The 14,470-nt window shown below is 48.8% G+C and overlaps 1 protein-coding gene across 1 annotated transcript in view; it reads right to left on the bottom strand.

Annotated features, from left to right (window-relative positions):
• Positions 1–3,206: 3,206 nt before the first annotated feature.
• The window catches only part of Mtcl2 (microtubule crosslinking factor 2), a 62,201-nt gene continuing 50,937 nt past the window's right edge, over positions 3,207–14,470 (bottom strand). Inside the window, exons 12-15 of the mRNA XM_026383259.2 lie at positions 14,151–14,222; positions 13,211–13,281; positions 9,493–10,843; positions 3,207–4,218 (exon numbers count right to left, since the gene is read on the bottom strand). Coding sequence (XP_026239044.2) covers positions 4,066–4,218; positions 9,493–10,843; positions 13,211–13,281; positions 14,151–14,222 — 1,647 coding nt within the window. The 3' untranslated portion in view covers positions 3,207–4,065. The remainder of the gene's footprint in view (positions 4,219–9,492; positions 10,844–13,210; positions 13,282–14,150; positions 14,223–14,470) is intronic.

The following is a 14,470-nucleotide window of genomic DNA, read 5'->3' on the forward strand; positions in this document are numbered from 1 at the left end:
CTGCCTCAAAATTTAATAAATAAATAAATAAATAAATAAAAAAGAGCTGGGGAGGTGGCTAGGTGGTGGAGGGCCCTTAGGTTCACTCCCCATTACTGCAAAAATAATATAACATTGTAATTACTGGTGAAAAGAATGATGGCCTAATGGTCAGGCTGTGGCCAGGAGTGCTTGGGATCCCCTGGGGACTGGCTAAGCATGCAGATTCTTGTCTCAGAAGGCTGAAGTGGAGTTCAGGAATTTGCATCTTGCACACGCCCTCAAAGGATTCCAATGCAGGGGTCCTCGGAACACCCTCTGGAACACATGTCCAGTGATGGGGTGGGTAGACTTGTTGGTGGCATTTTGGTGAACATGCTATGGCATGTTCTGGGTGTCCTAAACCCTGCCAGTGCTCCCAGTGACACAGTGGGTTTGCATAGCAATCGGGACAGAGTAGGGCTAGGGGATCCACTAGACCAAAGTTCTTGTCTAAACTTGCTGGCTTCCCAGGTGGGTGCTCTGGGATGCGGCCTGTATCTCAGTTTCTGTCCTCCGGAAAGTTGTCTTTGAGAGACCTAAAGGAGATGGGGAAGAGGAAAGTGATCTCCAAACAGTAAAGTGCTCATGGTGGGATGTATCAGGGGATTGTTGTCATTATTAGTGAAGAGGTAGAGGGACTTGGTGGCTGATAAGGCTGGAGCAGGGAGACACCCTGGATGGGCAGGGAGAGGGAGGAAGAGCTTTGACATTATCCAGGCAAAAGAGGCTGGGTGATAAATCCATGAAAAGTACCTGAGAGCAGGTATGATGGCTCCCTACAAGCATCAGGGTGTAAGAGGATCAAGTCTATGGGCCCTCAGCTTTGTCACCTGGAGGCCAGAAAATAGAAGAGCATTCCTTTGGGGGCCAAGTGATAGGGCTTTTTTTGTGGTCATAGACAGCAAGACCTCTTGGAGGCCAGCTTTTGGTGAGGAAGGACTGGGAGAAAGGGTTGGTAGGACTGGGAACTGAATTTCGATGACTTGTGCGTGATCCAGGCCTTAGAGCCAATGCACCAAAGTGGTTCGATTTATTTTCATTTCATGTACAGTCACCGCTGCCTCCAGAAGGGTCTAATTTGGCTCTGGGAAGAGGTCAGACACAGGAAATGAGAAGTCACCCAGTTTGGGGTCAATCATGGAGTTGGTCCCACACCTCCCCCAACCAACTGATGTCAACCCATGCACCCACATCAGACAGTCTGTAGGAGATTAGGACCCCAGGGTTCCTTGGGACTTTGGTTGAAAAGAGAGGAAATGGGGCAAAGGAGGAAGAAAGCTAAAGAAGGAGGAGGAGGAAGCAGATAGGAGTAAAGGGTAGATGGGAACAGGAAGGGGAAGAAAGGGAAGAAGGGCAGCATTCCTTCCTGGCACCCCAATCCTCCAGGGGAGCCCCCACTTGTGGGTCAGGCAGTTTTCTGCTTTGGGAATGTTACCAAGACATAAAAAAAAAAAGGCATTTGAAGAAACAAACTTAGAAATTACATTCCAAAAGAGTAGAGAGTTTTTACAAACCAACCCTCCCACCCCCAAAAAGAAAACAACCAGTTACCAAGTAAAATGCTAAAAATGAAACCGAACCAGTATTTACACATAACACTTTAACCCCACCAAGCCCCATGTCCAGAGGCTTCTGAGGAACAGTGACGAGTGGCCTTGCACAGTGGCATGCAAGGAGTGGAAACTGGGACTTCACTGAAAACCAAGACCTGGAGCCTCCAACACCCGCTGGGGGCTGGGGGGGGCTAGATGCCCAGACAACGAAGATGGCACGACAATCTCAGATGAGGACGATGGTAAGGCTGAGCGGCCCGTGGGCCCTGGGGTGAATTCAGGTCTCATGGGGATTTTTCCCCAAGGCTGAGAGCGCAGCCTCCCTGGCCCTCTTCAGCTCGGGAGGTGGCAAAAGGCCTCTGGTGGCTTGTGGCCTGGTGTGAATCCTCTCACTGCAGATAACCTTAGAGGGGCCCCCTGACCTCTTGAGTGGGAGGGTCGGCATCTCAGGGGGGAAAAGCCCACGGCTCCATGGCCTGCCAGCTATGCCCACACAAGTGACTGGGGCACAAGGAAGCAGCTGGAAGGACAGGCGTGCCCCTGATGTGCTGCCAATAGGGAATGGGGGTGAAGAACTACGTGGTCCAGATGACCCTGAAAGGGTAGGCTGGGAACCAGCAGGAGGGAGTACAGAGGCATCTGCTGAGTCCAGGGTCGGGGGAAAACTTGCAGGGCTGTTGGCTTTTCTGATGGGGAATTGTGTAGACGAGCCAATCCATCCTGTGATGTAACTCGGGGTCCCCAGTCAGTGACAGTGGGGCTGCACATCTGTGTGTGTAGGGGGTGGGCATGTGCACAACCAAAATGGGTTCACTGGCACCAAGGGAGAGGCCACATGAGACCTTCCTCACGGTACTGCAATGAGTTACGTTCAGTCCATCTGATGGTGTGGGCAGCTGCCATGGGCATGGGAAAGGGCAGGCGGTGGATCCGAGGCTGGGAGAAGAGCCGTGAGAGGCCATAAGGCTGAGGAGACAGGCTGGTGAAAAGGCTGGCAGGTTGGTGAGAACTGAGGCAGGCGGGCAGACACTCTCAGATCCATGTGCAAAACGGCAGTAAACAACATTCTTGAAGTCCATCCTGTTTTCCTGCGAGTTCTCACTTAGGGAACTTGGAGGGATTTCTGTGCTCTTAATAGAGCTGTCGTAATCCATGTTTGACTCATTACAGAAGGTTTCAGAGACGGGAGGAAAAGGAGAAGGGAAAGGGAGAAAGCCGGGGGAGTGGTGACAACAGTCTGGCCCACCACCCCATCCAGAGCATTTACAGGCTGACCTCTGGGGGCTGGGCAAGGACCAGGTGCTGGCAAGTAGTGCTCTGGGCTAAAGGGTCAGCGGTGTTGGGGGAGCAAGCTACAGGGCACCAGGTCTGGTGAGGGGCCCTCCTAACTGACCAGTAGACCAGAGCGTGGCTGCTGAGCCACCTGGTCCACACTGGGGACCCCATGCCTGTCCATGGTGTTACAAGTCCCACATTGTCCCAGTGGCAAGAACACGTGTCGATCTCCAATAAATTACCTTAAGGACTTTGGGGTCAATTAAATTATTAAAATAAAGTAAACCACCTTAAATATTTATAGTACGAAAAATTCAAATAAACAATCTAGAAATGTGTTTCTGGGCTCCAGTCTACTGTGAATTCTTCTTGGCCTGATGTGACCAATTGGGAGTCTCCTGTTGGGAGTCTCTTTGCCCTCCACCAGCTGCAGGATGTAAACACAGAGGAGGTGCAGTCTCCTCCAGGGTGCTGGGGAAAGAGGCCCCAGGTCAAGGCATGGGCATGTAGGCAGGTTTTTTTTTTTATGCACCAGTTCTTAAGACTGACTCTACCTATTTCTGTCTTCACGGAGTCTCCCAAAAGGTTCCCCCCGCCCCCATCACTTTGACAAGGGAGGAAATTCCAATGGCTCCCTGACCTGAGCCCTACTCATTCCCACTGTCTCCCAGTTTTTACTGCTCCAGGACTCTGAGCATATTCTTGGCCCTGGTTACGGCCCTATCATACCCCCTAGAATCCCAGCAAACCAGAGCAGCAGGGCCAGGAGGAGGGGATGGTGGCTAGCCCAGCTCTGCCAGGAACCCAAGGTGGGCCCTAGAGCAGAGCCCATTTTCTCGGTGGTGTCTCCTCCCCGTGAAGGGTTACGTGGTCAACAGGGAACATCTCTGTGAGTCCCCTTCCACGAAGCATGACCAGAGGTGCATCTCTTCCTGGGCTCTTCTGAGAAGTGGGTATGGGTGGATCCAGGCAAGGGTCTCCTTTAGGACCCAGGGGTTGGTTCCAATGGGCCCAATTTTGGTCTGTCTCCCACTCAGTGCCTTCCCTTGGGAGTCAGAGATCACCACCCACTGGTCAGCAGGAGACCCGCTTTACCTTGATGTGAAAGCTCTTCTCTGGCAGTGGTATAGCTGCTGTCCCTCCAGGGCATGGCCCCTTGCCTCCTCTCCACCTCCCAGGAACTGGGCTGGTCGAGGCAGGGAGCCAGGCTGCTCTGTCACTCACTGGCAGGGGCCACCCTTTCCTCCATGCCCCAGCCAGACTCAGAGGGATGCAGCCTGCACTTGGAAGGAGAGTGGCGGATAGCAGAGCGGGACGGCCTGGCAAAGCAGGAGGCAAGAGACTGGGCACTGCAGTCACAGACAGCGTCCTAAGAGGAGGGAAAGAAGAGGTCAGGAGTCAGGAAGTATGGACAGCTACCACTGGGTGACCAGCCAGGCATGGAATTGGACTCAGCCATGCCCACAGACCAGTTCCCAGGGGCTGCATCCCCTCTCTGGAGCCATTTTTCTGTTTTCCTCCCTTTTGGACAGTAATGGATATTCATTCTAATGTGGTCCAGAAGATACAGAGAAAAAAGTGAATGTTGTCGAAGTCCTGCAACGTCAAAAATAAATTCTCAACATACTGCATATACATACTGACTTCATCACCTACATCCTATCTCGCAATTGCAAAACATGAACATTTTTTTTTTGCCACTATGTATGTCCTAGATCTCTTTTAATAGCTGTATACTATTTTTTTTTTTTTTTTTTTTTGGTGCTGGGGATTGAACCCAGGGCCTTTGCATGAAAGGCAAGCACTCTTCCAACTGAGCTATATCTCTAGCCCCAGCTGTACACTATTCTGCTAAATAGAAATAATTTTTAAAAAATGTTTTAGTTGGCCAATGGACCTTTATTTATTTACTTATATGCAGTGTGAGAATCGAACCCAGTGCCTCACAGAGGCCAGGCAAGTTCTTTATCACTGAGCTTTAATCCAGCCCTGAATAGAAATAATTTATATATTCAATTCACTTTTTTCTTTGGTGATGCTGGGGGTTGAACCCAGGGCTTTGGGCATTCTAGGCAAGCACTCTATCACTGAGCAACTTCCCCAGCCCTAATTTTTTGGGGGATGGGGTGGGCGTAGGTAACAGGGATTAAACTCAGGGGTACTCCATCACTGATCCACATCCCCAGCCTTATTTTGACTTTTTTTTTTTTTTTTTTGGTGCTGGGGATTGAACCCAGGGCTTTGTGCATGCAAGGCAAGCACTCTACCAACTGAGCTATTTCCCCAGCCACCTCCCTATGCTCTATTTTGGTAATTTATTTAGAAGCAGAATCTCACTGAGTTGCTTAGTGTATCACCATTGCTGAGGCTGGCTTTGAACTCATGATCCTCCAGTCTCAGCCTCCCAAGCTACCGCTCCTGGCTTCCCCAGCCCTTTTTATTTTGAGATAGGGTCTCACTAAGTTGTTGAGGTTGTGTTCGAACTTGTTATCCTCTTGCTTCAGCCTCCCAAGTTGCTGGGCTTACAGGCATGCACACCACGCCTGGCCCCAATTTACTTTTGATGTTTGTTTGAGTAGTTTCTGATTTTTTACTACTATCAACACACAGAAAAATGCACCTGTAGAACAAGATTGCTTGGCTCAAATCCCAGTTATCACTTACTGTATGGCCTTGGGCAATTACTTCTCAGAGGCTTGATTTCCCCCATAAGATGAGATAAATGATACCTTTTTCAAAGTTGTAAGGGTCAAATCAGATATGATATGTAAAAGCCCTAGGCAAAGGACCTATTAGACATTTAACACGGGTCAACAATTTTTATTAATAATGCAACATATTTATTTTTATTTTTTTCCTGAGGTGCTGGGAAGGGAACCCAGGGCTTTGTGTGTGCCAGGCAAGCACTTTACCACTGAGACACAACCCCAGCCTGCAACATAGTCTTTTATGCAAGCTTCATCTTCCACCTCTGTGATTATTTCCACAGACTACATTCCTAACAAGAGAACTACTGGGTCAACAGGTCACCGGCACATTAACATACTGAAAAATATGTATATCAACTTTAAAATCAACACTTAAAAGCCAGTTAGCTGTGTACTGTTGTTTCTTGGTGTGGTGCTGGTTTTATGGATGTGATAATTAATTTTATTTGTCAATGTGACTCAGCCACAGGCTGCCCAGACATTAGGTTTGAACATTATTCTAGGGATTTCTGTGAGGGTGTTTTTGGATGAGATTAATTGGCAGAATGAGTAGAGCAGATTCCCCTCCCTAATGTGGGTAGGCTTCATCCAATCAAGTAAAGATTCGAATAGAACAAAAATGCTGACTCTCCCCCCAAGTACGTCAATTCTTCACGCCTGACAGCCTTTGGACTGGCACATTAGATTTTCTTCTATTTTCAGACCATGGGTACTTCCTGGGTCACGTGACTGCCAGGCCTCAGTCTGAAATGAAATCATTAACTGAACCAATTCTCAGGCCTTTATGACTCATCATACAGATCTTGGGACTTGCCAGCCTCCATGACCATGTGGGCCCATCTTAAGATAGATATCTGTCAATCTCCCCCACACACTATTGGTTCTGTTTCTCTGGAAAATGTTAATGCAATGGCTGTGTTTGACTATATTCAGGTGTATTCTTACAATATGCTCAGCATGAATATTAAAGTTAAAAAATAGAAATAAATTAGTTAAAAATTAAGTTAAAGGTTTAAAAAATATAAATAAATAAGAGATTTTTTAAAATTACAGCCAGTGTAATCCCAGAGGCTCAGGAGGTTGAGACAAGAGAATCACTAGTTCAAAGCCAGCCTCAGCAATTCAGTGAGGCCCTAAGCAACTCAGAGAGACCCTATCTCTAAATAAAATACAAAAAAAAAGCTGGAGATGTGGCTCAGTGGTTAAGCACCCCGGGTGCAATCCCTGGTATCAAACAACAAAAACAAGACAGCCAGCTGAGTAGATGTGTGGAGAAGAAATGCACTCCCCCTGCACTACTGAGGCTGTAAAACTGGACAATCTTTCTCTCTCTGTCTCTCTCTCTCTCTGTCACTCTCCAGTGCTGAGGACTGAACCCAGAGCTTGTGCATGTGAGGCAAGCACTACCACTGAGCTATACTCCAAGTTCAGCAAAAAACTTTTTTTAAAAAAATTTTTAGTTGTTGATGGACCTTTATTTTCTTCATTTATATATATTCGGTGCTGAGACTTGAACCCAGTGAGTGACTCACACATGCGAGGCAAGCACTCTACCACTGAGCCACAACCACAGCCCCCCCCAGACAAACTTTTTTTTTTTAATGTTTTAGATGTTGATGAACCTTTATTTTATTCATTTATTTATATGTGGTGCTGAGAATCGAACCCAGTGCCTCACATATGCTAGGCAAGCGCTCTACCACTGAGCCACAACCCCAGACCCCAGACAAACTTTTTTGAAAGACAATTTGGGGCTGGGGATGTGGCTCAAGCGGTAGCGCGCTCGCCTGGCATGCGTGCGGCCCGGGTTCGATCCTCAGCACCACATACCAACAAAGATGTTGTGTCCGCCGAGAACTAAAAAAAAAAAAAAATAAATAAATATTAAAAAATTCTCTCTCTCTCCTCTCACTCTCTCTCCTCTCTCACTCTCTCTTTAAAAAAAAAAAAAAAAAAAAAAGACAATTTGGCAACATTTATCAAATACCTTACACATTTTTATATCCTTTCATGATATAATCCCATTTCTGCAACTGAAACCTAAAGAAATAATGTGAAATGTAAAAAAAAAAAAAAAAAAAAAAATTTTGCACCAAGATATTCACCACAGCACCATTTACATTAGGGAAAAACTAGAAACCACCTAAATATACAATAATAGGGAAGCTGACCTTTTGGGCCAGTCCCAGCCATCTCACACAGTATTTTGTGTCCCTATCTCCTCTGAGCCCAGAGCAGACCCCGTGGACCCCTGGCCAAAGCTGACTGGACCAAGGGGTACACCTGACCCATGCTGGACCAATCAGAGGTTCTTCCTCCTGGAAATGTGGAATTTGTATAACAGGCTCGAATCAGTGTCTCTTAGGTGCTTGAACTGAAAGATGTGGTATATCAAGAGCTGAAAGAGCTCACATGGTCCTTGTGCAAATACAACAAAAAGAATGAGAAGGAGGAAGAGGACATAGGAGCAAATAAGGCTCAAAATATAGGAGAGGGAGACAGGGAGAAGCTGCTAGCCCTTCAGTCTCTGCTCTTGGGTTCCATGCAGTAAGTACTCCATCATTCTTCAGAGAGGTTTCCTTCTCCTCTGCAATGCTAACTTCCATGCCTCCTTTGCTAATAGTCAAGTAATCCCTGACTTATCAAAACTGATATCAGAAGGGGGGCATCCAGAAAATATTCACAGAGACAATATGAGCACCTAGTTGTGAAGTCTTGCTGGGCTGGTAGGCAGGTTAATGTTTTGTTTTGTTTTGTCCCGGCAATGAGAATTAAACCCAGGGGCACTTTACCCCTGAGCTACATCCCTCACCCCTTTTTATTTTTTGAGATAGGGTCTCACTAAGTTGTCCTGACTAGCCTTGAACTTGCAATCCTGTGGCCTCAATTTCTAAAAAGCTGGGATCACAGGATTGTGCCATAGCACCTGGCTCAGGCAAATATATATATATTCATATTTGCTACCAGGGGTTTAACCCAGGGGTGCTTTACCACTGAGCCATATCCCCAGCCCTTTTCAATTTTAATATTGAGACAGGGTCTTGCTAAATTGCTTAGGGCCTCTATAAGTTGCTGAGACTGGCCTCAAACTTGCAATTCTCTTGCCCCAGTCTCCCAAGTCACTGGGATTATAGGCATGCCTAGGCAAGCTAATATTTAATAATACTTACAATTGGCTCTCCCAAGCCTAACAAGCCACACAACATACTAACTAGTGAGGGCAAGAGAGCTACGGGCACACCCTTTCCCTGGAGGATGCTGGAGGTCTCTGCTGTGTAGTAGTCAAACCCCTGGTTAAACCACTTACTAGTCTCTTGGCATTCAGACCATGTGGTCTCCAGGTTTGTGTTGTTCCAGGTCTGGGACATCCATCCCCATGTCAGACCATAAGAAGTATTTGAGACATACACATACGACTATATTTCTTGAATTAAAAAAAAACAAAAGAGCTAGGCACTGTGGTGCAGCTACTTGGGAGGCTAAGGCAGGAAGATCAAAAATTTGAAGCCAGGCTTGGCAACATAGCAAGACCCTGTCTCAAAATAAAAAGTAAAAAGAGGCAAGGATGTGTCTCAGGGGTGCAGCACCCCTAGTTCAAGCTCCAGTATCCAATAATTTAAAGGGTTGGGCATGTAGCTCAGTGGGGGGTGCTGTGGTGCAAGCCTGTAATCCCAGAGTCTGGGGAGGCTGAGGCAGTAGGATCTTGAGTTCAAAGCCAGCCTTGGTAACTAGGCAAGGCCCCAAGCAACTTTGGGAGACTGTCTCAAAATAAAATATGAAGAGGTCTGGGGATGTGCTTCAGTAGTATAGCACCCATGGATTCAATTTCCTGTACACACACACACACACACACACACACACACAAAATCCACGTGAGATTGGACCCTGGAAGCCAATCCCGCTCCCAAGAAAAAGGGCAAACTCCACCCACCTACCTCATTGGGAAGAATCGAGGTGCCATCGCCCTCCCGGGGCACACCGTCCTTCCCCACCTGGGGAAGCAGGGTGGCTCTGGCCTCCTCGCTGCTGCCTGACTTGGTGGCCTTCTTGCTCAGGATCCTGGCCACGCCCTCCGGCTGATGGTAACTGGCCGGGGAGAGGGGCTCGGGCTTCTTGGCGCCTTCCTCTCCCGCGGCCGCCGTGGGGCTCGGGGCGCGGCCACACACGTTGCGGAAGAACTCCTGCACGATGCCGTACTTGGGAGGCTCGGGCTTGGCCCGGGTCTCGGACATGCCCAGCTTCCACACAGATTCCGTGCTCCCTGAGTGCTCCACCACACTGAAGAGGCTGGACAGCCCGTCGTTGATGTTCCTCAGCACCGGGCTGTCCCGCGTGGTGGTGGAGCGAGCCCAGGCCGAGCCATTCTGCTTGCCCTGGTGCAGGTTCCAGAGGCTGCGGTCCTTGGTGCTGTCCAGCTTGGACACCGAGCGCCTCTGGAGCTTTGGCGAGCCATACTTGGGCGAGCAGCAGGGCCGCTCGATGCGGGAGTGGACCTTGTCCAGGGAGGAGGAGATCTGCTTGCTGCGCACGGACACCAGCGACGAGCTGCGGGGTGACCAGCTCTTGCTGTGCAGGCTGCTGCGGGGCGGGTCAGTCTGCAGGCCCACGCTGACCGTGCGGATCGTCTGTGTGCCCACGCTGGCCAGGCCCACCGTCTGGCTGGATGTGCTTTTCACTTTCCTCTCCAGCGAGCCCGAGCGCATGGCCTGTCGCACGCAGTTGGTGATCTCCTTCATGTCATCGCTCATGTTGCCCGACATCTCAAAGTCATGCAGGGCCGCGGGGAAGGCGGGCCCGGCTGCCGAGGCGCTGCCTGCTGAGCCCCCATCCAGGCGCTGCCGCGAGAAGTTGCACAGCCACCGGCTGTAGGAGCTCTCGGCCAGCCCGTCGGCCTCCGCTGATTCTTTGGGCTTGGCTGTGGTGAAGAGGAAGCCGGGCTCAATGAGGATTTTGCCCTCCTTGTCATGGACCACAGGGACACCCAGGCGCCGGGCCACTGGGGGACTGTAGTAGACTCGGATGCCTGTCTTGTCTGGAGCCGTGTAGCTGCGCTGCATGTGTCTCCCTGCAGGGTCCTGGCAGCCCAGCGCACCCAGGCGGTTGGAGTCCTGAGGCGTGAGCCCTGCCTTTTCCTTGGTATCTTTCTCTGGATCCACCGTCTCAGTACTCACAAAGGTAAAGGCAGGGTTGTTGGGCAGTTTCTTGCCTCGGGCATCTCCACCAGCAAGGTAGGGGGAACAGTCAAGCAAACTTTCAAACTCAGACATGGAGGAAACAGATTTGGTCCTGGGAAGAGCAGAGGAGGAAAAACGGCGTTAGAGGGAAATAACAGATGGCGCACACCCTGGCCTACCTCCCTGGTGGGTGGGAACTGCTTTAACTGGCTGCTTTCCTCTTCCTGTCTTACTTTTAGGTATTTCCTGGAATCTTCTCCCAAATAGATATTTTCATATAAACCCTCATCTCAGGGTTTGCTTCTGGGGGAACCCAAACTTAGATGCCATTAAATCTTCAACACAAACAGAAGCACAGACGAAATAAAATAGCATAGAGAATCCAGAAATGAGTCCACACATCTTTAGTCAACTGATTGTCAATAAAGGTGCCCAAAACATCATTAGAGAAAGGACAGTCTGTTCAGCAAATATTGCTAGGAAAACAGAAGATCTGTAAGTAGAAGATCGAATTTGATCCTATTTCTCATCCTGGACAAAAAAATCAACTCAAAATGGATCAAAGACCTTAAAGTAAGACCTGAAACTCTGAAACTACTAGAGGAAAACACAGGGGAAACACTTCAAGATATTGGCACAAGCCATGATTTCCTGGATAGGGCTCTAAAAGCACAGGAAACAAAAGCAAGAATTGACGAATGGAATTACATTGAATTTAAAAGCTTGTGCAAGAGCAAAGAAAATAATACACAACCCAGAGTGGGAGAAAATCCTTGTAGGCTGCTCATTTGACAAGGATTAATATCAAAAATATGTAAAAACAAGTAAAATAACAGAACAAGTAATCTGGTGAAAAAAATGGGCAAATGATCTGAATAGACACTTCTTATAAGAAAAAAATGCAAATGACTAATAAATATGGGGAAAAAATGTTCAATAGCATGAACCATCAGGCAAATCAAGACTACAATGAGATCCACCTCATTCCAGTTAGAATGGCTATTATAAAAAAAAATCAATAAATGCTGCTGGGAATATAGGGAAAAAGGAACCCTTATACATTGTTGATAGGAACCTAATTAAACAGTCACTATGGAAAACAATAATAGAAGATATTCAGAAAAACTAAAAATAGAACTACTGTGGCTGGGGTAGAGGTAGCTTAACTCCATAGCACTTGCTTAGCATGCACCAGGCCCTGGATTTAGTTGCCAGCAACGCGCGCATGCGCGCACACGCGCGCGCGCGCGCGCACACACACACACACACACACACACACACTAAGGCACGTGCATGCCCACGTGCTTCTAAAAATAGAACTACCCTATGATCCAGCTATCCCACTCCTGAGTATACAGCCAAAGGAAATGAAGCCAGAATACAAAAGAGATACCTGCAGACCCACATTCACTGAAGCATCATTCACCACGGCTAAGATAAGGGCCAGCCTAGGTGCCCATCAACAGATGAGTGGATAAAGAAAATTATGGTATATATACACCATGGAGTATTAATTAGTCATAAGGAAAAATAAAATCCTATCATTTGCAGGAAAATGGGTGGAATAGGAGGATATCATGTTAAGTGAAACAAGTCAGACACAGAAAAACAAGTATTGCATATTTTCTCTCTTATGTGGAAACTAAAAAGAAGAAGAAAAAAACCCGCCTGAAAGTAGACGAGGGCTTACTAGGGATTGGGAAGGGAGCCACGGGTAAGAGAGAGAGAGGAGTGGGAGGAGGAGAGGTAGAAGAAGGGTGGACGGATGTGATCAACACCTATTTCTACAATTAACGTGTTAATACACGTTTTTAAAATATAATATTTTAAAAATCCCAGCACAGACCGGGCACATGTTACCTGGAGGCCTGAAGTACCAGTCATGTGTTAGTACATCACACAAACTGGACGACTCGGACAGCTCTAGAGGAAGCCGTCGAGACGGTGGGAAGAGACCGAGGGAAAGAGTGGGCAGGGAGGAGCTGCCGAAAGTCATAGACTAGAAGCCACACAGCTGGAATTCAAAGCCAGCCTCTGGCTCCAGTGCCCACCTGGAGCCTGGGGCCTCCTTGCTTCTGGGCTACTCTGTGTGGCTCCTGTGAGGCTCCATTTCCCTATCTCATGTGTTTCCTAAAGGTAGAGACAAAGTCCTACTAGTCTAGGGGAGTCCCCTTGGTCACAGCATGTGACTGGCCCAATGGATGCTGCTCAGAGCCCCAGGAATGGATGTCCATGGTGACTCTCCTAACCCAGAGACAGAAAACAGAACCAGCTAGGATGCGCTGGAGCCCTGGTATTCCAAAGAAACACACATCAAGCTGCAGTCTGGAATCCCCCAGGCCCCGGGCTTTCCAGCTCCTGAGTGACTTGGGTTATGACCACATCCTGCTGCTCTCCCAATTCTGATGGGGCGCAGGGGTGGGCACAGGGGCAAGAGAGGAGAGGGGCAAAGGGGCGGGCAGGGTGGGGCTGCCAGCACCTCTTTAAGCCGGTTCCCCCCAGCTCAGCTTCGGAAACCGTCTCCTTGTCGTGGATCTTCTCACTGCGCGTCTGTCAAAGAAGAGACAGGAAAGGTCAACTCTGGCCACCAGCATGCAGAAGGAAGGTGACTAGAGGCCCTCCACACTTGACTTCTCATCTGAAGAGCAGCAATGATGTCAGCAATGATCCAGAACAACTGTTGGTCAAGTTTCTGGCGGCTCTGCATGTACCTCCCCCACCATAAGAATGTGACACACGCTGTGCTAACTGTACTGTCAACAGTGACCCCCCCCAAAAAAAAAAACACCAAAAAGAAAAAAACAAGAAAGACTACTCATGGTGACAGCAGTGACCATGCAGCTACTGCCTGGGCTTGTCCATTCTGGTTCTAGAGGCACAATTCCCAGCACCTGCACCAGTTATCACAACTGCCTTCCTTGGCTGCCAGCCCTGGTGAGCCCCCCTTGAGATCCTCCCCCTCAGTTCCCCAGAATCAGTGTTCATTGTTTGCAATCAAGCCTCCTAAGTGGCGCCCCACTTCCTCTGGTGGTCATGAACTAGAGTGATGCAAACAGCCGTACACTCACTGCCTTTGGTTACTCAGCAAGCTGCTCTCTGACAGTGCCCCTGAGCCTTAAGTGCAGACTTCACCAATGTGATCTTACCGATCTCCACACCTGCTTTCCACAGATGCACAGGCGAAAGCAAGAGAGGCTGGGGGTTTCTCCCAGGCTGGGAATCACAACCCTGACAGAGGACACTTCCCAAGTCCCAAACCATGGGGAGGACCCATGAGGCATAGGGGCCCCAGGGCCTGAGATGCCTGAGGTGCAAGGCTATGTAACCTGTGGGATAGGGTTAACATCCTCCTATCACATCCCCACAAGCAAAGAATTTATGGCCCAGCCAGGAGCCCAGACAACACGGGTGACCCTCACCTCTTTCCAGCTGTTGTCCTGCTTCTCGAGGTCTGAGTGCTTCAGGACCCAGGGGTCGGCAGCCTTCTGCAGCTGAGCAAGGGCAAAGAGTACGCATCAGTGATGGGCATGAGTGAGCAGAGGCCCAGAGCAGGACCACATCCTGGGCTCTGCCCTGCAGCTGGGAGGAGCATCATGGGCCAGGAGCCAGAAGGTTCCTTCTAGAGGGTAGCAGCTCTGAGCTACCTGAGTTGGATTGGAAAATGATAATAAGAGCAATTTCTTGCAGGCATCCTGATGGATGTCATTATATCTAATATAGTAACCATTATTGCTGTTAA

Source organism: Urocitellus parryii, chromosome 6 (assembly GCF_045843805.1).
Source record: "Urocitellus parryii isolate mUroPar1 chromosome 6, mUroPar1.hap1, whole genome shotgun sequence".
In the NCBI taxonomy this organism is placed as follows: Eukaryota; Metazoa; Chordata; class Mammalia; order Rodentia; family Sciuridae; genus Urocitellus; species Urocitellus parryii.